We start from the raw sequence: 22,156 nt of genomic DNA, 5'->3' as shown, positions 1-22,156 counted from the left end.
CTTAGTCATTTTGGTTTTAGTTAATTACAATTGTAATTAACTAAATTTTCTTCTAGTTCCTTCAGTAGGTATGAATTGTACCACTTAATTTTTTAAAATCATGTAATATTGTTCTTTCTTCATTATTGTGACTGAAAGTTTTACTGGGTGTAGTAATCTGGCCTGGCAACTGTAGTGTCTTAGTAATATGTTTTTCTGTACCCAAATAATAGATTTCTCTGTTGACCCTGTAAACCAGATCAAACCAAATTGAAAAAGTGAAAGAACATGTTTATTTGAGCAAAGCAACTCCAGGGTGAGTTCTTCAGCCCCAGAAATGGAGGCAGGAGAAGTCACATACTGGACCTAAAGCAGGGAGGTTATGCAGCCTGTAGGAAGGATTGATTATACATGTGTCACCAGCTGGGTCTGTGCCCAAGCATGGTCAAAAGCTGGAAGGCTGGGGGGGGGCTTGGGCAGCTTCAGGGGCGGAGCTGGTGTAGCCAACAAGGATTTGGTGGAACTGGGCTTTTTGGTGCTTTCTCTTCCTTCAGAGACTCTGAGAGGGCTTGGTTTGGAGGGAGAGAGGGATGGGAATGGGGCTTTCTGGACCAAGCAGGAGTAAGCTAAAGGTTCCAAGCAAACACTTAAGAGTCTGTCCAGGCCCTTCCAGCTTTTAGAGTATCTTTGAGAAAGAAGTCAGGTATGATTTTCATAGGTCTGCCTCTATATGTTACTTGGTCTCTTTCTCTCCAAGCTTTTAATATTTTTTGTTTGGTACATTTAGTGTTTTGATTATTTTGTACCAAGAGGAATTTCTTTTCTAATATTGTCTACTTGGTGTTCTTGCTTGTACCTTGATAGGCATATCCTTCTTTATGTTAGAGAAGTTTTTTTTCTATGGTTTTGTTAAAAATACTTTCTTTGCCTCTGACCCGTGTTTCTTCTGCTCCTTTTATTCCTATAATTCTTAGATTTGGTCATCATAGTGCCCCAGACTGACTGGACATTTTGTTCAAGGAGTTTTTTTTTTTTTTTTTTTTAACAGTTTCTCTGTGGGTTTGGAGCCCACTTTGTAGACCAGTCTGGCCTCAAGCTCATAGATATCTGCCAGCCTCTGCCTCTTGAGTGCTGGGATTAAAGTCATGCACCACTACCATCACCGGCTACCAGGAGCTTTTTTAGATTTAACATTTTCTTTGACGGAGGTATTCATTTCTTCTGTCGTGTACAGTGCCTGAGATTATCTCTTGCATTCTGTTGGTATGGCTTTCCTCTTACCTCTTTCAACTCCCTAAAATTTTCATTTCTAGATTTCCCTCAGTTTGGGTTTTCTTTATTGATTCTGTTTTCACTTTCAGGTCTTGAACTTGTGTTTAGTTTTTTTTTTTTTGTTTGTTTGTTTGTTTGATTTTGTTTTCTTCCACTGCTGGATTATGTTTTCACAGATTTTTTTAAAAATGGATTTATTAGATTCTTCTTTAAGGACCTCCATTGTATTTATAAAGGCTATTTTAAGGCCTTTTTCTTATACTTCAGCTATGTTGCAGTAGGGCTCTAGTGGGGACATATTGTCTTTGCTGTTAGTGATTGTGTTTTTACGATGATGGTTAGGCATCTGGGTTTGTGAAGATTATAATTCTATGGCCTCCCCCCTCCCCCATATTGTATTTGTTTTTGTTGGGTAGATGCTTTGTTACTTGGTTTCTATTGACCTCTAGTTGTTAGGAGAGTATGTTTGCTGTGTGTTGCTTGATAGGAAATTCTTGTGTATTTCTGGGTATTGGGAGCTGGCAGGTAGGAATGGGGATGGGTTGGTGGAAGTGATGTGGGGTTCAGGGAGGAGAGAAGGATGTTTCACCAAAATCTCCTTGGGCTCCTGAGAATGGAGACAGACTGAAGAGAGTCCACAGCAGGTAATCTGCTCCAGAGCTGGGTCTGAGGATGGAGAGTTGGGATTTGGAGGAATGGAGGGAGAGATGAAGGTCTGCATTAGCCTACCTGCTTCCTCAGCCAGAGTGTCCCATGGGGTTCCCAGGGAATGCAGCTGGGGTCAGGACTGGAATAAAACAATGAGTGGGAGGAGGAAAGTTTAGAGGGGAAGGTCTGTACTATCTATTGGAGATGTGTTGTAGCCTATGGATGAGACTGGAGGATTTGATTTGGAGGAGAGGAGGGAGAGTGAAGAGCTATAGATCATGGCTGGTAGGTTCACAGAGAATCTTTAAAAAAAGTATTTATTTTATATTGCGCCCCCCCCCCCATTTGCGTGTGTGTGTCTCTGTGTGTATGTCTGGAGGTCAAAGGATAATTTTCTGGAGTCAGTTCTCTAATTTTACTACATGATTTCCAGAGATAGAACTAAGATCATAGGCATGTCGGCAAGCACCTTTTCCTACTTAATCATTTGATGGCCCCTCATTGATTATTTTTACTAGTAAAAATTGAATTCTTTATTTTGCTTGTTACACGTTTCAGTGTCTTTAAACTCTGTAGTTGAGGAATGATCTTTTGGAGGAGTCAGTGCCTTGCTTTCTCATGATTCTTATGCTTCTGAGTTGAAGTTTGCACATTTGTTGGTATGGAGAGCTTTTCCAACTCTTTTGGAAATCTTAGTGAGTAGCCTATGTTTGAGAACCACATTCCCATACCATTTAGAGGAGAAAACAAACTTCCATGATAGCAACACCACAAAACATACACGGTGTAGAAGTGTATTTAAAATTGATTAAAGACAGTGCCTGTAGTGGCTCATGCCTTTATGCCTGTACTCAGTAGGCAGAGGCAGGTAGTTCTCACTCAGTAAGTTTGAGGCCAGTCTGGTCTATATAGTGAGACAATTTCTCAAAGCAACACAAAAAAATGATTAAAACTTACTAACATACTACCAGTGACCATAAAACAGAAAGTGGCATTATTTAAGTAGAGTGTTGGCTTGAAGCTATAATTATTTAGGTTAAACTTGGAAATAGAAATGAATGATTAAAGAAAAGGTAGGGGGAAAGAGCAGAGGGAAATTATAGCATCAATTCTGTAGGACATTATCAAGTTTCTACAATTCACAGTTCAGATGTGTTTCTTGTAAAGCATAAATCATTAGAAAATATTAAAAATATAGTAAGATAGTTAATAAGGGCTGTTTGACTGCAGCCTATAACTAATTTTTTTTTGTAAGTAAACATTTCAGGAGTACTAAAAGTATAAGTAAATATCTGAACAGGTGAAAAAATATTAATTTAATAAGAATTAACCCAAAGAAACCAAGTCTGAAGAGGAACTGGATAGTAGTCCAATATATACAATATCTGTTCTAATCAACTTTCCCCCGAAGTTGTTTACTTCTTCCTGGTATTTAGGATATTCCAGAACAGATCTGTCTTTGATGATACTAATTGTTAAACAAGTTCAAAAACAGAGAAAAATACCAAGCTGTTAAATTTCAAGATTCTTATAGGCAGGATCATCAGAGGATGGGATGAAAGTGCCTCTGACTATGAGTAAAAGATGAAAATTCACTTGGAAATTGAACCATGTGGAGAAAGGACAGCTGGATACCAAAATTCCACTCAATACAAAACTCATTTTGAAAAAGTAATGTATTTTGTGTGAATGGATGTTTTGCCTGAATGCAGTATGTCTGTGCTTAGTGCCCATATCCCTGCACTTGGGAAGTAGAGGCAGATGACTCTCTTTAAGTTCAAGACCAGTCTGGTCTATATAGTGAACTCCGGGCTAACCTGGGCTCAGTCACAAAACAAAACAAACAAACAAACAAACAAAAAGGGTGTAAGGAAATGAAGCAACAGTAAGCAATAATAGAAAATATTCATAGTTAAAATTAGATAAATAATAAGAATGGGAAGAAAATAAAAACAAAAGATTTTTAATTTTTAAATAAACTAGTAAGATAAAGTTTAAAATATCAGTAAAATTATAGAAGAAAAGAAAAATAAGGGAGAGAGAAGGAGAGAAACATGGGGTAATGAATAATAAATAAATAAAAGATTATTGCATAATGATGCAAAAAACTTTGCTGGTATATACCTGTAATTCCAGTACTTGAAATGCAGAGGTTGGTGGGTCTCTGAACCCACCTAGTCTACACATCAATTTCCAGGCTAGTCAAGGGCAACACAGTGAAACCCTGTCTCACAAAAACAATAATAAAAAATTTCAAAAAGAAATAAAACCAAATTTCATAAATGTATGAAATGGACCATAAATAAAAGCATGAAAAAAATTAAAGAAAAATAAGATTAAATAAAAGTACTAATAACATACAGTAAAAAGTAAAAAGGGAAACTTAAGGGGCAAGAAAAACAATAGAAGAAAAAAATTGGTATCTTTTTATCAGCTTCTTTCTGGCTCTATGAAAATTGGAGCTGTGACAGCCATTGCAATACATTGAGCTCCATAGAGACAGCGCCGGGGTAAGCGTGAGCCGGACGGGCACTGGGCGACTCTGTGCCTCGCAGACGAAAATCAACTGAACATGGGCAAAGGAGATCCTAAAAAGCTGAGAGGCAAAATGTCCTCATATGCATTCTTTGTGGAAACTTGCCGGGAGGAACACAAGTTGGTTCTAGCACATTTTTTTTTTTTTGTTTTTGTTTTGTCTATAAAGCATTTAATCCGCCTGTACACAACTCACTCCCTTTAAAGAAAAAAAAAAAATGAAATGTAAGGCTGTGTAAGATTTGTTTTTAAACTGTACAGTATCTTTTTTGTATAGTCTTTAGATAGCCCTGTCCTGGTGGTATTTTCAATAGCCACTAACCTTGCCTGGTACAGTCTGGGGGTTGTAAATTGGCATGGAAATTTAAAGCAGGTTCTTGGTGCACAGCACAAATTAGTTTTTTTGGTTTTCTTTTTTTGTTTTTGTTTTTTTGTTTTTTTTTTTTTTTTCATCTTCAGTTGTCTCTGATTCAGCTTATATGAAGATAATTGTTCTGTTAACTGAATACCACTCTGTAATTGCAAAAAATATTGCAGCTGTTTTGTTGACATTCTGAATGCTTCTAAGTAAATACAATTTTTTTTTATTTAAAAAAAAAAGAAAATTGGAGCTTGTTGGTACATGTGTGAGAAGGAGTCAGATGAACTTTAGACTCTTATGTTTACTATAACTTAACTGACACTGAATCTGTTTTGTTCTGGTATCCAGCCAGATCTGTTGTCACTTTACACAGTAAAAGTGTCTGCTGCCTACTTTGCTTTGCAATCTTCCATCTTCTTGAGATCCCCTGGTTTGTGCTTCTGGTTAGTAATCTAGCTGTGGGGTGTCTCCCAAATATACTGGAAGTTGGTAGGGGAATAGCCTGAGCACTGAGATGTAAGACCTGCCTTTTTACCTTTATACTTTTAAATTTGCCACGTATTAATCATCCTGCTAGATGGATGTTGCTATGGGTTTCAAATAGTCCACTGGAATTTTGAGTTCTCTGCTGCTACTCAGGCTCACATCTGTCATTCTTCAGAGTTACTCTCAGCTCATGAATCCTGTTCCTGGCTGCTAGTGGCAAAGCTTCCTTTCCCAGCACAGCTCACTGTCTAACAGGCCTCCTGCTTCCTATCCTTTAGTTTGTCAGTGTCTTGCCTTCTGTTTCTACAATTGCATCCCAAGTCTGTCTATCAGCTGTGGCTGTGGCTGTAGCCTGTTGAATGTAATCTTCCTGAGTTGTGATTGTTCCCCTTTTGCAGACACCCCAGAGTATTTTAGAGTATTATATTAAACAACAGGTTCCCTGAAGATAGTGTCCAGCCACAGCCCTCTGAGCCAGGGAACTCCTCCATTCCTGATCTGTCCCATCCATGAAGTCATTGCCCTAGAAGAGGCTTGTGAGAGCTGTGGATCTGTCCTGTTAGTAGGACTCTTAGTATCATTGTTCCTAGGGTTGTCTGGTAATATTTGGATGAGGCCTCCCCTCTCCCATGTCAGTTGAAACTGTCCTGTTTGATTTTCTACTTACCACTCTTTTTTTGCATTTCGAGACTTATTTCTTTTCCTGTTTTCACTCATCCCTATACTTCTCTTCACTGGTCACAACAGAGACAATTTCTAGTCTACCATATTGCCTGGAAATCAGTTTTCTTGTTTAAATATTGATTAAAGTGTATTGTTTGTTTGTTTGTTTTGAGACAGGGTTTCTCTTTATTGCTTTGGATCCTGTCCTGGGACTTGCTTTGTAGGCCAGGCTGGCCTCGAACTCACAGAGATTGGTCTGCCTTTGCCTCCCGAGACCTGGGATTAAAGGTGTATACCACCAAGTGTACTTAAATAATAGAATATGGTAGGTTTATTGCTAGATTTCACTTTTTAAAACCTAAAACAGGCTTTTAGTTATAGCCTTCCAAGTATTTCTATTTCTAGGAGAAGAATGAAAAAATAAGAAGCCTTGAATCCAATATCAATACAGAACATGAGAAAATTTGTTTTGCTTTTGAAAAAGCAAAGAAAATTCACCTTGAACAACATAAAGAAATGGAAAAACAGATTGAGCGAGTAAGTAATGTATGCAATATTCTTTAAATGCAAATAAAGAAACAAAAGCATAGAGAAATTAGTGACATGACCTATAATAAAAATCTCACTCTTTCTTTTTTTTATTATTATTATTTTATTTAATTTTATATAACAAAGTCCAATTAAATGAAAACAAACATTTATACACAATATTTGGGAATTTGGGCATCGTTCTTTCCAAACTACTTCCTGCTGGTAAGGGGCGCTGTCATGGGGGAAATCTCACTCTTTCTAAATAATTTCCTGCTGTTTGTTTCAAGAAGAATACACTTGGTAGGCCAATGTAGGTGGATCTCCATGAGCTCAAGGCCAATGTGGTCTATATAGCAAGTTTCAGACCAGCTAGGAATACATAATAAAATCTGGTTTTTCAAAACAAAATAAAAGAAACAGTTTCAAATTCTTTTCCGCCCCCCCCCCCCCAAGAAAGTTCAGGTCTATGTGGTTTCACTGGTAAATTCTTCCAAATACATAAAGAAGAAATACTTTCAAACTCATTTGACAAAGAAGGCAAGTATCTTAAATTAAAAAAAAAAAAAAAAAAAAAAAACAAGACAAAGACAGTAAAATACCATTTTATTCTCATTAGAATGTGAAGGTAGGGAGTGAGAGAGATGACCAATAGTAGCAAACACTGACAAGAACTGTAATCTTCATTTGTTGTTAGTATGATAGAGTGGGGCCCAGTCTTAAAAAACAAAAATAATAAAGGGAGAGATAAAAGTTTTCATATATTTGGAAGAGAATACCTACTGAAATGAAAATATGCTTATCTCATAAACAAAAAGTCCATTTCTAGGTGATTTGTTCTAGGGAAACTCTTGTACATATGCATAAACATATTTGTATGAAGCAAGATATCAAAGGAAACCTTAATTCCTTGTGTTGAGTATAGTACTTCCTAAAGTAAATGAAATAGATCCATATGTCAACACAAATATATTGAGTAAAAGAAAAAGCAAATTATTAAAACTTAAAGATATTGTTATAATAAATGTAAAATTTCAAGACAGAAAATTACATTACATATTGTTTATGGCTGTACATATTAAATAAAAGCACAAAAACAGATCAGTCAATAAGAACAAAGGAAGAAAGGGAAAAGATAGGTGTATGATTTAATTTTTTTTAAGTAAGAGTAATTGAAGGACATTTCTAAAATTTATTTCAAATATACTTTCAAATGTATCTATGTTTAAAGTGTTCCCAGTGTTTCAGAAGTATAACATGAAAATCCTGTTTTTATATTTAGCTTGAAACTCAACTAGAGCAAAGAGATCAGCAATTCAAAGAACAAGAAAAGACTATGTCCATTTTGCAGCAAGATATACTATGTAAACAACATCATCTTGAATCACTAGATAGACTCTTGACGGAAAGTAAAGTGGTAAAGTCATCTTTTTAAAAGTACTATTTAAAAGCTAACATTTAATTTTAATATATTCTTAACATTTATATGCAAACATATTTTTCTTACCAAAATTTGTTTACAGGAAATGGAAAAAGAAAATATGAAGAAAGACGAAGCTTTGAAAGCATTGCAAATTCATGTATCTGAAGAAACAGTCAAGGCTAGTATAGTACACTTTTTATGTGTTTGTGCATGTATGTATGTTCATACATATGCCATGGCATGAGTGTGAAGTCAGAGGACTACAAGAGTCAGTTTTCTCCTTCTGTCATATGGGTCTCAAGAATAGGTTTGGAGACAAGAATCTTTACCTGGTAAGCTATCTTATCAGGCCTCTGTTTTACTACTACAGACATTTTTTATGACTTTCTTTCCAATAAATTATTAAAATTATAATATATAAACATCAATTAAATGGCTGAGGAAATGGCTTAGTGGTTAAGAGTATGTATGACTCGTGCTCATAGGACTTGAATTTAGGTCTAGCAGCCTGCTGGGCAGTTACAGCTGCCTAGAGTACCTATCTGACCACACACACACATACAAAGGTACTTTTTAAATACTTTATTTTTCATCTATAATTGCAACTAATTGTTACCAAGATAAACAGGAGGAGGGTTCATGCACATACATCTTCCCCCGTTGACACACAAATAAATATAATTTAAACAAATTAAAAAAAAAAAGTACTAGTCTTACTGTTGTACCTCACACTATAAGCGCTATAGCCACAGAGCATGGTAAGTACTTAAGTTAGAAAAGGTATTAAATTTGCTCATGTGTGTCTGTCTGAATGAAAAAAGCAATATATTTAGTATTCAATTCTCTAATCTTTGAAATGTTTCCCTTGTGAATATGGAAAAACTACTGTATATTCATTTTTTATTAGCATTAACAGGTCTAAATATACTGCCATTTTGTGCCATAGATAACTCGAATATAAAGGCACCTACTTTTTGCCTAGAATTCTGTTTATAACCTGTTTTGAGATTGGTCGTGCCTATGTAAACAGTTATGTCTTCAAGGAGAGAGAGTGTGTGTGTGTGAATGAGTGTGTGTGTATTACATTTTCATATGTATATGATTAGAAGTTGAAATCAGGTCTCTTCCTCAGTCTTATTTTTTTGATATAGGATATTTCATTAAACCTGGAGCTTGCCAGTTCAGCAATTTAGCCTGACCTGTGAGCTTCAGTGATCTGCTTGTCTCTGCCTCCCTAATTCTAGAATTGCATACACGTGCATGAGGCCATAGCTGGCTTTTTACATGAGTGCTGGACATCTGAACTCTGATCCTCATGCTTGTTGTGAGTCATCTCTACAACTGAATAGTTACACATCTGTATTGATTGTTATGTGTCTGGGGTGACTTAGAGATTCACCATGACCATAAATACATTTTAACAAGAGACTTTATATTTTAGATACTGATGTCAAATGTGGAGCCAGGGCTGTACCTGGGAGTGCTCCCATATATGCACTTAGCCATATCAGCCCAAGGCCTATGAAGGAAAAGCCTCAAGATTGCCTGTATTTTGTCTACATGTAGGCAGAGTCTAATTTATGTCTTGCAGTTGTATAGTCATCTTTTTGAGCAGAGTAAGCAAGTCTGATTACAAGAGCAGAGATAGCAGTTACTCTTATGACCTACTATCATGCTAGAACAGTGAATCTTCTAAGATTAGTCAATTTAAGAATAGTCTTCAGTGTCTGGGAGGAAAGGGAAGTGGGCTGTTAGAATATAACCTGTATAAGCTAGGGGCTATAGCTGGGCTTTTTTGGACTTTTTATTAAGTTTGGCTTTAGCTTAGGTTTGTTCCCAACTAGCTCTTATAATTAAATTAACCCATGTATATTACTATGTTCTGCTACATGGCTCATTATCTTTCCTCTGTACTGTACATCTCTCTCTGTGTCTCAATGGCAAATCCAGCTCTGCCCAGAAGTCCTGCCTATCCTCTCCTTTCTAGCTGTCAGCTGTTCAACTCTTTATTAAACCAATCAGAAGGTGTCTTAGACAGATGAGGTAAAGCAGCCATCTTCACAGTGCACAAAAAGATTATCCCACAAGAGGCCTACATATTAGAGACATGTTTTTGCTTGAGAGCAAGCATAGCAAGTCTAAACTTTAAATGTAATGTTAACCATCACATTATAGTTATTCCCATAGAACTCAATGATTCTTTATCATTCATTGTAATATCAGTTCATTTATATATGAAACAGTAAACTTAAATTAAAAATATTGGTATGCAGGTCAAGCATAGTAGCCCCTGCTTGTAACGCTAGCACTTGGGAGGAGAGTCTAGAGTATTTCCTAAGATTTGTTGAATATCCCCCTGCAAAATTAAAACTCAATATTGTAAGGGGGAAGTAAGAAGCAAGATAAGAATCCCCCTACAATTTTCAGCAAGATAGTCTTTTGTTATATTCTGCTTTTTTTTTTTTTTTTTTTTTTTTTTTTTTTTTTTGATAAGGTCAGACAACTGGATTCAGCATTAGAAATCTGTAAGGAAGAACTTGCTTTGCATTTAAATCAGTTGGAAGGAAATAAGGAAAAATTTGAAAAACAGCTGAAGAAGAAGTCTGAGGAGGTAAATTATTCTTTTTTGTTTGTTTGTTTGGTTGGTTGGTTTTGGTTTTTCAAGACAGGGTTTCTCTGTGTAGCTTTGAAGCCTGTCCTGGAACTCATTCTGTAGACCAGGCTGGACTCAAACTCACAGAGATTAACCCACCTCTATCTCCTGAGTGCTGGGACTAAAGGCATGTGCCACCACTGCCCGGCAGTAAATTATTATTTTATTTAACAAAATTTTCAAGTGTTTATTGTTATGTATTTATTTTTTACTTATTTACTTATTTATTTTTTCCTTTGTGACAGTATTCTGAATATGCTTTTTGTTTGGGTTTTTTAAAGACAAGGTTGATCCAAGGCTAATTTCAGACTATATAACGGATGATATAGAATTTATGATCTTCCTGCTTCTACTATCAAATGCTAAGATTACAGGTGTGAAAACCATACCTGGTTTTTGGGCTGGTGATGGGACCAAGGCATCCTAGGTTTCAAGTTATTTTTCTACTACTGTGAGGAGACACCATGTCCAAGGCAACTTAGAGAAGACTTTATTTGGGGCTTCCGGTTTCAGAGGGTGAGTCCTTGACCACCATGGCAGGGAGCATAGCAGCTAGCATGGTACTGGAGTGTAAGACCTGCAGAGGGCGTGGACCCTCACGCCCCGACTCAGGAAAGGTGCCCCCCCCCAAATCACTCACAAGAAGCGGTCTTGATGCAAAAGCCATACTCCACGTGGGGTACAGGACTGGGGACCCTGGGTACAGGGTTCAGACAGCTTTTATAGGGTTACAACAAAGCCTGCACATTATAAACCAATCATCTCATAGCATCCAGTGTGGACCAATCAATTTGAATTATCCAAGCCTGCGCTTTGCCCAGGAAGTCTGCTTTCGCTAGGGCTCTTGGGTAGTGTGACAAGCCCACGCTTAGCCCAGGAAATCTGCTTTCACTAGGGCTTCTGGGTAGTGTGGCAAGCGGTAGCATGGTGCAGCTCATTTCCTGTTCTCATTCACTCACAGGTGCTGTCAGTAACCCACCCTGTTGTAAACAGTCAAGAATGACCTTTTTCCTACTCACTGCTAGGGGGCAGAGTCTAGGGTGAATTAGGCTAAATGTTTCCATCCTTACAGGAGCAGTAGCTGACAGCTCACATCTTGAGACCCAGCCATGAGGCAGAGGGTTAAATGGGAGTGAGGGAGTCTTTTGCAACTTCAAAGTCACCCTCAGTGACACATTTCCTCTAACAATACCACACCACCTCATCTTTCCCAAACAGTTCCATCCACTGGCGACAAAGTATGCAAATATATGAATGAGCCTATGGGAGCCATTCTCATTCAAACTGCCACACTAGGCAGATTCTCTGCCTGTTATGAGTAGGTTCTTCCCTGCTACTCTGGTCTCAAGCTGCACCAGCCCCAAATATCACACAGAGACACTGTATTAGATATAATTTGGTTGGCCAGTTACTGTTTCTTATCAGCTAGCTCTGTCTTAAGTATTAACCCATTTCTATTAATCTGAGTATTTCCACGTGGTCTCATCTTACCGAAGAGTAGAGCCCCATTCTGCTCTCTCTAGTCTCTACATGCTGACTCCTCCCTACTACTTCCTCTTTCCTCCTTGTCTCCTAGTCCCTCCTATTTTCCTTTCCTGTTGGCCAACAGTGCTTTACAGAATGACATCTCCCATCATCTGCCAACTGAGTTATATTCATGTTTTAAATATATGTCTATATATGTCTGCATATATGTCATTAAATGTAATTTTTGTTTGTTTTCTGAGTCATGGTTTTTGTCTAACAATACAGGCTATCCTGTAACTCACTTTGTAGACCAGCTGAGCTTCTCTCTCTCTCTCTCTCTCTCTATATATATATATATATATATATATATATATATATGACATTAAAAACAAATTCTAAATTATGTATTCTTTAAAGAACAGACTTTATTTCAGTTAGAATAAATTATAATATCTTATAATTCAAATTTACTTATTTTTAGGGAATCAGAATAGTAAGTTACAATTATTGCATAGTAATTTTAATATAATATAAAATGAATAATATTTAAAGCATTGTTTTAGACATAGGAGTATGAAATTCTTCAAAACTTTAGGTTTTTTGTTGTTGTTGGTGGTGGTGGTAGTGGTGGTGTTTTGAAAAACAGGATTTCTCTGTGTAGTCCTAGCTGTCCTGAAATTCATTCTCTGGACCAGGCTGAACTTGAATGTAGAGATCTGCCTACCTTCTACCTAGTGCTGGCAAAAGTTTAAAATTTTGTTTTTGTTTCTTCTTGCTTGAAGGGTTAAGAATTAGCATTAGAAAGTGGACATGGTAGTACAGCATATAATCCAGTCCTTGGGTGACTGACTCAGGAGGATCATGAGTTTTAGGCGAGCCCGAGCCACCTAGTTTTAAGCCATCCATGGATGCATAGTGATACACACACACACACACACACACACACACACACACACACACACACATATTTTATATATAACCAAGTCCATTTAAATGAAAACAAACATTTATAGACAATATTTGGGAAATTGGGCATCGTTCTTTCCAAACTACTTCTGCTGGTAAGGGGCGCTGTCATGGGGGATTCTAAGAAGATGCAGAAATCCTGGCTGTAGTCTGTAAGGCTGCTTGGTCCAGCTGTTTTGAATGTAGGATCACCTGGTACTCTGTTTCAGGTGGTCTGGCTTGATCAAACCATATTAGTCTGGAAGGAATCCACAGCTTTTCATTTTCTGTGGAAATAAAAATAGAAATCCTTTTCCCCAGTAACTTGTTCTTGAACTTAAATTTTGGAGTCAAAGCATTTTTTTTAATTTAATTTATTATTTTACATGTCGATCCCAGTTCCCTCTCCCTCCCTCCTTCCCTCCTTCCCTCCCTTTTACCCTCTCTTCCCTCTCACATGCACTCTAACCACCCTCCCCTCCCATCCCCCCACCCCAATTCCATATGTAGGGGAATGCCATCCAGTTGGGGTCATGTAGATCAGACAGGTCATGTGAAGTAGGGATTAGGGCTTCTCTCCTGTCTCTGGATTAAGGCAGTTATCCCTCCATGGGAGATGTGTTCACAAAGTACTTTTGTACACCAGGGATATATCCTGGCTCCACTGTTTATTGTAAAGGGTGATGTTTCTCTGATTTCTTTCTCTGTCTCTTTGTCATCTGAAAAAAGTAGGGCTACTGATTTTTTTGAGTTTATCTTGTATCCTGCTAGTTTGCTGAAGGTGTTTATCAGCTATAATAGTTCCCTGGTAGAGTTTATTGGGTCGCTTATGTAAACTGTCATATCATCTGCGAATAGAGACAGTTTGACTTCTTCCTTTCTAATTTGGATCCCCTTGATCTCCTTTTGTTGTCTTATAGCATTAGCTAGAACTTCTAGTACAATATTGAAGAGATATGGAGAGAGAGGGCAGCCTTGTCTTGTTCCTGATTTTAGAGGAATTGGCTTAAGTTTCTCTCCATTCAGTTTGATGTTGGCAGTTGGTTTGCTGTATATTGCTTTTATTATATTTAGGTATGTTCCTGTTATCCCTGACCTCTCCAAGACCTTTATCATGAAAGAGTGTTAAATTTTGTGGAAGGCTTTTTCAGCATCTAGGGAGATAATCATATGGTTTTTCTTTTTCAGTTTGTTTATATGGTGGATCACGTTGATAGATTTTTGTATGTTAAACTATCCCTGCATTCCAGGGATGAAGCCTACTTGGTCATGGTGGATGATTTCTCTGATGTATTCTTGAATTCGGTTTGCCAGTATTTTATTGAGTATTTTTGCATCAATGTTCATGAAGGATATTGGTCTGTAGTTCTCTTTCTTAGTTGTGTCTTTGTGTGGCTTGGGTACCAAGGTAATTATGGCCTCATAAAAAGAGTTTGGTAATGAACCTTCTGTTTCTTTTTTGTGGAAAAGTTTGAGGAGTAGTGGTATTAGTTCTTCCTTGAATGTCTGGTAGAATTCTGCACTGAATCCATCTGGCCCTGGACTTTTTTTGATTGCAAGGCTTTCGATGACTGCTTCTATTTCATTGTGGGTTATAGGACTATTTAAGTTGTTTGTCTGTTCTTGATTTAATTTTGGTAAGTGATAGTTATCCAGAAATTTGTCCATTTCCTTTGAATTTTCAATTTTTGTGGAATACAGATTTTTCAAAGTATGACCTGAAAATTGTCTGGATTTCCTCTGTGTCCGTTGTTATGTTCCCTTTTTCGTTTCTGATTTGGTTCATTTGCATGTTCTCTATCTGCTTTTTCGTTAATTTGGATAAAAGTTTGTCTATCTTGTTGATTTTCTCAAAAACCCAACTCTTTGTTGCATTGATTTTTTTTTTTTTTTTTTTTTTTTTTTTTTTTTTTTTTGGTATTGTTTTCCTGGTTTCTATTTTGTTGATTTCAGCCCTCAAGTTGATTATTTCCTGGCGTCTACTCCTATGGTGTGAGTTCGCTTCTCTCTGTTCTAAGGCTTTCAGTTGCGCTGTTAATTCTCTAATGTGACTATCCTCTGTTTTCTTCATATGGGCACTTAGTGCAATGAACGTCCCTCATAGCACTGCTTTCAAGGGGTCCCATAAGTTCGGGTATGTTGTGTCCTCATTCTCGTTGAATATTAGGAAGTCCTTAATTTCTTTCTTTATTTCTTCTTTGACCCAGGTGTGGTGCAATTGCACATTGTTAGTTTCCATGAGTTTGCAGGTTTTCTGGTATTTGTGTTGTTGTTGAATTCCAATTTTAAAGCATGGTGGTCTGATAAGGTACAGGGGACTATTCCTATTCTCTTATATCTGTTGAGGTTTGTTATGCCACCTAGTATGTGGTCGATTTTAGAGAAGGTTCCATGGGGTTTGGATGGAATGTTCTATAGATGTCTGTTAACCCCCGTTGAGACATAACTTTGGTCGATGAATCTATTTCTTCTAGTTTATCTTCTGTGCCTGAGATTCTCTCTTCCATGTCTTGAATTCTGTTGGTTATGCTTGTGTTCCCGATTTTTTGCCCAGTTTTTCTATTTCCTGCATTCCTTTGGTTTGTGTTGCCTTTATTTTCTCTATTTCAGTTTTCAAGTCTTGAACTGTTTCCTTCACCTGCTTAATTGTTTTTTCTTGGCTTTCTGTACTTTCTTTGCTTTCCTTAAGAAATTTGTTCATTTCTTCCACTTTTTTGTTTGTTTTTTCCTCCATTTCTTTAAGGGACTTCGGCAGAGGACTGGAGGTGGGGTCAGAAACCAAGCAAGTGGAAATTACGGGTGGTCCCGCGTGGATAGGCATGTCATCTTTGTTCAGAGTTGCTCCTAGAAGTCTCTGAAGTAGGGTGGACTATTGGCTCCACCCTCTGTCCCAGTGCTCAACCAGAGCTGCAGGACAGTGGTCAGGGTAGGGCACAGGGTGGTGGGGGCAGGCTCGCGGTGGGGATGGGTGGGGGTATATCAGAGCTCCAAGGGTGCTCTCGATGGGGACAGGACACAGGAGCAGCAGGATCAGGGGCCAACCCAGGGAGTTCCAGGGGGAGGGAGGGAGAGAAGTTGTAGGGGAGAGGCTGCCCCGATTGGGCCCAGACTCACCTCTGGCCAATAGCTGGCAGAAGAGGACAAAGGCTGAGCTGAAACTTAGGAAGGTTTTGCAGGATAGTCAGATCTCACTGGAAACTGGGACTCTCCAGCTGAGGCCTCTTTCTTTAGCAGAGGCCCTGCTTTGGGGGTCCAATATACACTAGTTTTTTTAAAATTAAGTTTATTAACTAAACTTTATTGAGATAAATTTTCCAGTTACTTAAAGACCTACCTGGAAGGGCTGAAGAGATGGCTCAGCAGGTAAAGACACTTGCCCCAAACCCAGTGATGGCCTGTGTGCTGTCCCTCCAACCCACATGGTGGAAGGGGAGAACTGACTCCTCCAAGTTGTCCCGTGACCTCTGCATCTGATACAAAGATTAAGACTTTCTTTAACAGTTGACATATTACCTCCATAACCTTAGCATCCACCCACATGTTATGTAACTCTAGCCTTGCTATGTAACTCTAACCACTTCTAAATCATAATTCTCCTGCTTCAGCCTCTGCAGGGTGGGGTATTAGGTGGGGTTTTACATGTGCACCATCATACCTACCTTAAAGATGTCTTTAGCTGTATTATGGCATTGCGTATGTTTAACTCCAGTCCTCAGGAGTCAGAGGCAGGTGGATCTCTGTGAGCTCAAGGCCAGCCTGGTCTACAGAGCAAGTTCTAGGACAGAGAAACCCTATCTTGAAAAACAAAACAAAACAAAAGATGTCTTTTAAAGGAATTTTGGAGACCATGAAGTTTCATAGTTGATAGTTGTTTCTTTTGGTGTTAGAATTTGAATAGTCTGGATCAATTTGCTGCAATGTTATTTTATAACTACTGTAATATTAACACTATAGAATGATAAATATTACCTGATTTTATTATGTAGCGATTTTGGTTTTATATCTGTAAATGGGAAAGTGCATCAAATGAAGTATAGATCAGTCTAGGACTACCTCTGTTTTTCCCTTTCTGGGATGAGTTGCATAGAGCACTCCCCTTCCTCTAACAGTGAAATGTGAGATGGTTTAGTCTTTGTACCTAGCGGAAGCTGTTTATGACTTCAGAGTAAAAAGGTCATGTTGACCAGCTGTCTTAGAGTTTCTACTGCTGTGGAGAGACACCATGGCCATGGCAACACTTATAAAGGGAAACATTTAATCGGAGTGGCTTTCTTACAGTTCAGAGGTTCAGTCATGGTTGGACATGACGGAGTACAGGTAGACATGATGCTGTAGCTAAGAGTCCTATATCTTGCAGGCAATAGGAAGTGATCTGTGACTGATCAAAGCCTAAACAAAAGAGACCTCAAAGTCCCCCCTCCCAGTGACATACCTATTTCAAGGCCACACCTCCCAATAGTGCCACTTCCTGTGAGCTTATAGGGGCCAATTATATTCGAACTACCACAACAGTCCGTAAGTGTAAAAATGCTTTCCTTCTCAGAAAGGAATATGTTTCAGAATCCTAGCAAGCAAAAACAATGTATTGCATAAGAACATTTTGAAATCATGCCACACAAGAGCAAACTCTATAAGCATCTTTCTGTATTCATAACCCTTTATAAACACTGTAGTTATCTCCTCAGTCAGAATTATGAACCATATCCTTCTCCATGACTGTGCTACATGAAATGTGGGATAATTAAGGAAGACAGCTTTTACATTTGTTGTTTTTTATTTGAAACATTTCATTGTAATAAGGAATATGTATCTTTGCTAGGTATATTGTTTGCAGAAAGAGCTAAAGATAAAGAATCATAGTCTTCAAGAGACTAGTGAGCAAAATGCTATTCTACAGCATACTCTTCAGCAGCAGCAACAGATGTTACAGCAAGAGACAATTAGAAATGGAGAGTTAGAAGATATTCAGAATAAACTTGAAAAACAGGTATATATTATTGACTAAAAATAGTTTGATTTTTATGAGACAATTTAAAAATCATTTGTAGATTTTTGATTAAGAAAATGTAATTAGACCTACATCTTTTGCTACGATGGCAATATTTTTCATGCCACAAAATTTTATAAAAATTTAGACTTCTTAACTGTTTTTTTTCTTGAGTCTAAATTTAATACCTATCTGAATTATTATGTCTTTTAATGTCTCCTTTTTGAATAACACATGTGGTATGGCATTTTTTAAAGAATTGGAGAAACAATACAATAAGAGAAGAATTCCCCTCCCCAAATAGAATCAGTTATGATCGTGGGATTATAGCCTGTGGTATTGTGCCTGTATAGCACACACAAGACTGTGGGTTCTTTCTCTAAGATCACAATACAGATGTTATCATTTCACTGAAAGAATCCTAGACAGATTGATACCAGAGACTAATCTTTTTTTGTTTGTTTCTGTTTTTTGAGACATGGTTTCTATGTGTAACAGTCCTGGCTGTCCTGGAACTTTCTTTGTAGACCAGGCTAGCCTTGAACTCACAGAGATCTGCCTGCCTCTGTCTCCCAAGTGCTGGGATTAAAGGTGACTATGTTTTTTTTCTTTTATTCATTGTTAACTTTGTCTCAATCTTTTTCATATATATTCTATATTTTCTCTTTCAAAAGAAATAAAATTTATAAAAAATTATAAATTTTCTGATTTCATTTTAGTATCCCAAAACTTTTTATTTTTCATATATATTATATTATATAGGTTATATATACATATGTATAATCTCTTTATACATTATATATATAATGTATACATTATATATATTATATGTATTATATATAATGTATAAACAGATTATATTATATATGTATATATGTATATATGTATGTTTTTTATATATATACATATATATAATGTATTATATGTATATAATCTGAATTCATCCTCAACCACTTTTTTTGACATGAAAAGAAAGAACTTTTCAAATTGGGATAATAAAAAGGGGAAATTTTACTATTTTGTACATTTCTTTACCTTCCTGTTTCCTTCCATTTTTCTTTATTGCTTTGCTGATGAATGAATTCAGAGTCTCTCATCTGTAATAGGCACGCCCAGTTTTACCTGGGCTTGTTCAATTTTTATTATTCTCACTTTACTGCTAAGATGTGCTCACTTCTATAAAAACACTAAGTTATATGTGAATAACTTATCTCTATTATTAAAAAGTTAGTTTTATTTTTATAGCTTCAAAGCATCCTGGTTTATATTTTGATTATACTTTCATTATTAAATTTAATTTTTGAAATGGGGTCTTTTTGTGTTGCTGAACTGGACTTGAGCTCCTAGACTCAGGCAATCTTCCTGCCTCAGCTTTCCACTATTTAAGACTATAGTGAAATTCAACCACACCAAGCCTACTTTGACTTTTAGAATACATATTGAAACTGAATGCAGGTTAGACTATATATTTATGAAAGTATTTTTCTTCTGTATAGTGTTGGCGTGTAATTGAATTTCAGCACTTACCTGAAAACTGCCTTTCTAGGTATCAAAGCAGGAACAAGAGCTTCAGAAGCAGAGGGAAGTCTCAGCAGAGAAGTTGAGAAAAATGGAAGAGAAATATGAAACAGCCATACATGATGCAGATTTGAAAAGGCAAAAAATTATTGAACTCACTGGTACTGCCAGGTAAAATTTGTATACAAAGTTTTGTTAGCCTTTTAAGTTTTGTATCAGTAATGTTTGAGTTTCAGAGTTTGATAATAATCCAGTGAGGTATTGTGTGAGGAATTAATTTCTTCATAAACTATGTTCCTGTAGCATTTTGTTGTATTTCCCACAAAGCCTTTATTATGTCTTTTTTTCATATTATAGTAAAGTACTTTTGCTTTCTTACCTTAAAATAAGGACCCTATTTAGCTTATTCTAGGGTTCCCCACAACATTTGGTACAACTGGCACAGACCCTTATACTTGATAGATACCCAGTGACTGTTGTATTAAATTATAAATAGCTCTTAGGGGACATAATTGGTTTTGTTTGAATGTTTTTTTAAAGACAGTTTTTTTTTTCTGTGTAGTCTTGGCTATCCTGGAACTCTTTCTGTAGACCAGGCTAACCTAAAATTCAGATCTGCCTGCCTCTGCTGGGATTAAAGGTGTGTGCTATCACCCAGCTTGGCCAAGGGACCTAATTTTATGTGAGATAAATAAAATAGTTGTCTGCCTTGACTATACATTCAAAATCATCTCAATCAATCTGTGAGCTGAAACAGATACTCATCTAAATTCTACTTTGTTAATAGGAACTAACATAATTCTACCCCTTTTTAAACCAGTAGCAGACAAGTGTGAGTTTACATTCTGAAACTAAATCCTATGTTCACAGATTTCCTTTCTCATTGACAAGGATTAAGTATTAAGATAGGGCCTCTGGGCAGTACTTGCTTGAAGGTGAACTCCTCTCAACAGTGCAGTGACTTATTGTTCCTTCAAGATTTCTCTTTCCTATTGAGAGGTATCTAGCCACTAATACAGCCTTTCCACTAGTGACTTCTGTGAAGCCATGAAGACTATTCACATTCTAACTTTATCCTTGTTTATGCCAAACACAAGAGATGCTAGTTTCCAAACCAAGGCCCGTTGCTGTTTTCTTCCATCCCATGCCAACTTCTGAAAACTTCCGTTGTACCTTCTAGAATTCGTAGACATCCTTTATATTCTCTGCTTTTTCTTTGTTCCTACCACAATAAAACTCTCACATTACCCCGAGGGCATTACTTGCAGGCTTATAAACTAAAACCTTTCCCCCATGTTCTTATATCAGAGTCAAAGGTGTACTCTGAACTCATGTCATCAGAGAGTATCATTCCATATTGCTGACATTTATAGGCCACCTGATTTATTGTTCTCTCCAATACCAACTCCATTTACCTGATTCATGTTATGATTTGTGTTTTTGTTTTTTAAAAAATTAACTGATTCATGTTATGACTTAAGTTTTTGTTTTTTAAAAAATTTCTTCTCTGATTATTGTATTTCTGTCATGCTTCAGCCATCCCCAAAGTTTACCCAAGAGCTTGCCATTCTTATTATTTACTATTGTGTTATTCTCTGGTACCTTTGCTTGTTTTCCTTTGTTTTGTTTTTGAAACAAGGCCCCAATATGTAGTTTGGGCTGTCTTCAAACTTACAAACTTTGTTCCTCAACTGATCAGTTCCTATAACTGATATTATAGCTGTGTAACATCTTATTACTATCCTTTCTTTCTGACCTTAAAATCTACTTTGTCATTAAAATTGCCATGTTAGTCTTCCCTTTGGCTTATGCATCACAGAGTTAAAATCCAGCTTGGGGCTCAGGTGGTAAAGTGCTCTCTATATGAACATGAGGACCTGAGTTCATATTTCCAACACACCCATGTAAAAAGCCACTGAGGAGGCACAGGTAGGAGGATCTCTGACCTAGCTGAAGTGCTGAATCTGTAGGACAGATTCAGTAAGAGACCACATTTCAAAAAGAAGAAACAAACAAACAAACAAATAAGGTGAAGAGAGATTGGGGCAGACATTTGACTTTGTCCATACATATGCATGTGTCCATACATTCATGTGCATCTGTATATCTGTATATATACACACACATACAAAATGCATATACACAAAATGTAACTCACACTTCTTGATGCCAGTATCTTTAAAGAAGCCATAGGGAAAAATGTAGTCATGTAAATAAGCTTTACTGTAATTTAAAATCTTGTGTTCCCTTAGTGTCTGGCAAGCTAAGTAGTTCATGGAAGACTGGTTTTACATCTTTGCTTCTTCTTTCAAACTCTACCAGCTCCTTGATGCTTCTCTAACTTGGTGTCTTTCTCCTTCACTGGAACAAATGAAAGATTTGATTCTTCCTTTTTTAATCCCTACTTTAAAAGTTTTTTATTTGTACGTATTAATTATATATAACAGGTTTCATTGACATTTTCACACATGTACATAATGTATTTTGATCATATTCACCCTCTGTTCTCTCTTGTTCCCTTCCTATTCCCTACTAGCCCTTATCTGTTTTCATGTCTTTTTTGTGACCCAGTGTGTTCCCCTACTTAACTCCTACTTTTTTGACTTTCAAATAATCACACCAAAAGCTTCTTGAATATAACCAGTAGCCATTTTCAATAGGAAAGCTAAATCCTAAATACAGGTAGGAAGC

At 37.0% G+C, this 22,156-nt stretch overlaps 1 protein-coding gene across 2 annotated transcripts in view; it reads left to right on the top strand.

Annotated features, from left to right (window-relative positions):
• Ccdc18 (coiled-coil domain containing 18) overlaps nt 1-22,156 on the top strand; it is a 91,413-nt gene that overhangs the window by 33,453 nt on the left and 35,804 nt on the right. For both annotated transcript variants that reach the window (XM_051198028.1, XM_051198025.1), the window contains 6 exons: nt 6,350-6,481; nt 7,755-7,889; nt 7,996-8,073; nt 10,390-10,506; nt 17,780-17,947; nt 19,494-19,636. In XM_051198028.1, the coding sequence (XP_051053985.1) occupies nt 6,350-6,481; nt 7,755-7,889; nt 7,996-8,073; nt 10,390-10,506; nt 17,780-17,947; nt 19,494-19,636 (773 nt within the window). The remainder of the gene's footprint in view (nt 1-6,349; nt 6,482-7,754; nt 7,890-7,995; nt 8,074-10,389; nt 10,507-17,779; nt 17,948-19,493; nt 19,637-22,156) is intronic.

Source organism: Phodopus roborovskii, unplaced genomic scaffold, assembly GCF_943737965.1.
Source record: "Phodopus roborovskii unplaced genomic scaffold, PHOROB, whole genome shotgun sequence".
Taxonomy (NCBI): domain Eukaryota; kingdom Metazoa; phylum Chordata; class Mammalia; order Rodentia; family Cricetidae; genus Phodopus; species Phodopus roborovskii.
The sequence above is the reverse complement of the archived record's forward strand: the minus strand, read 5'-3'. Positions and strand labels throughout refer to the sequence as shown.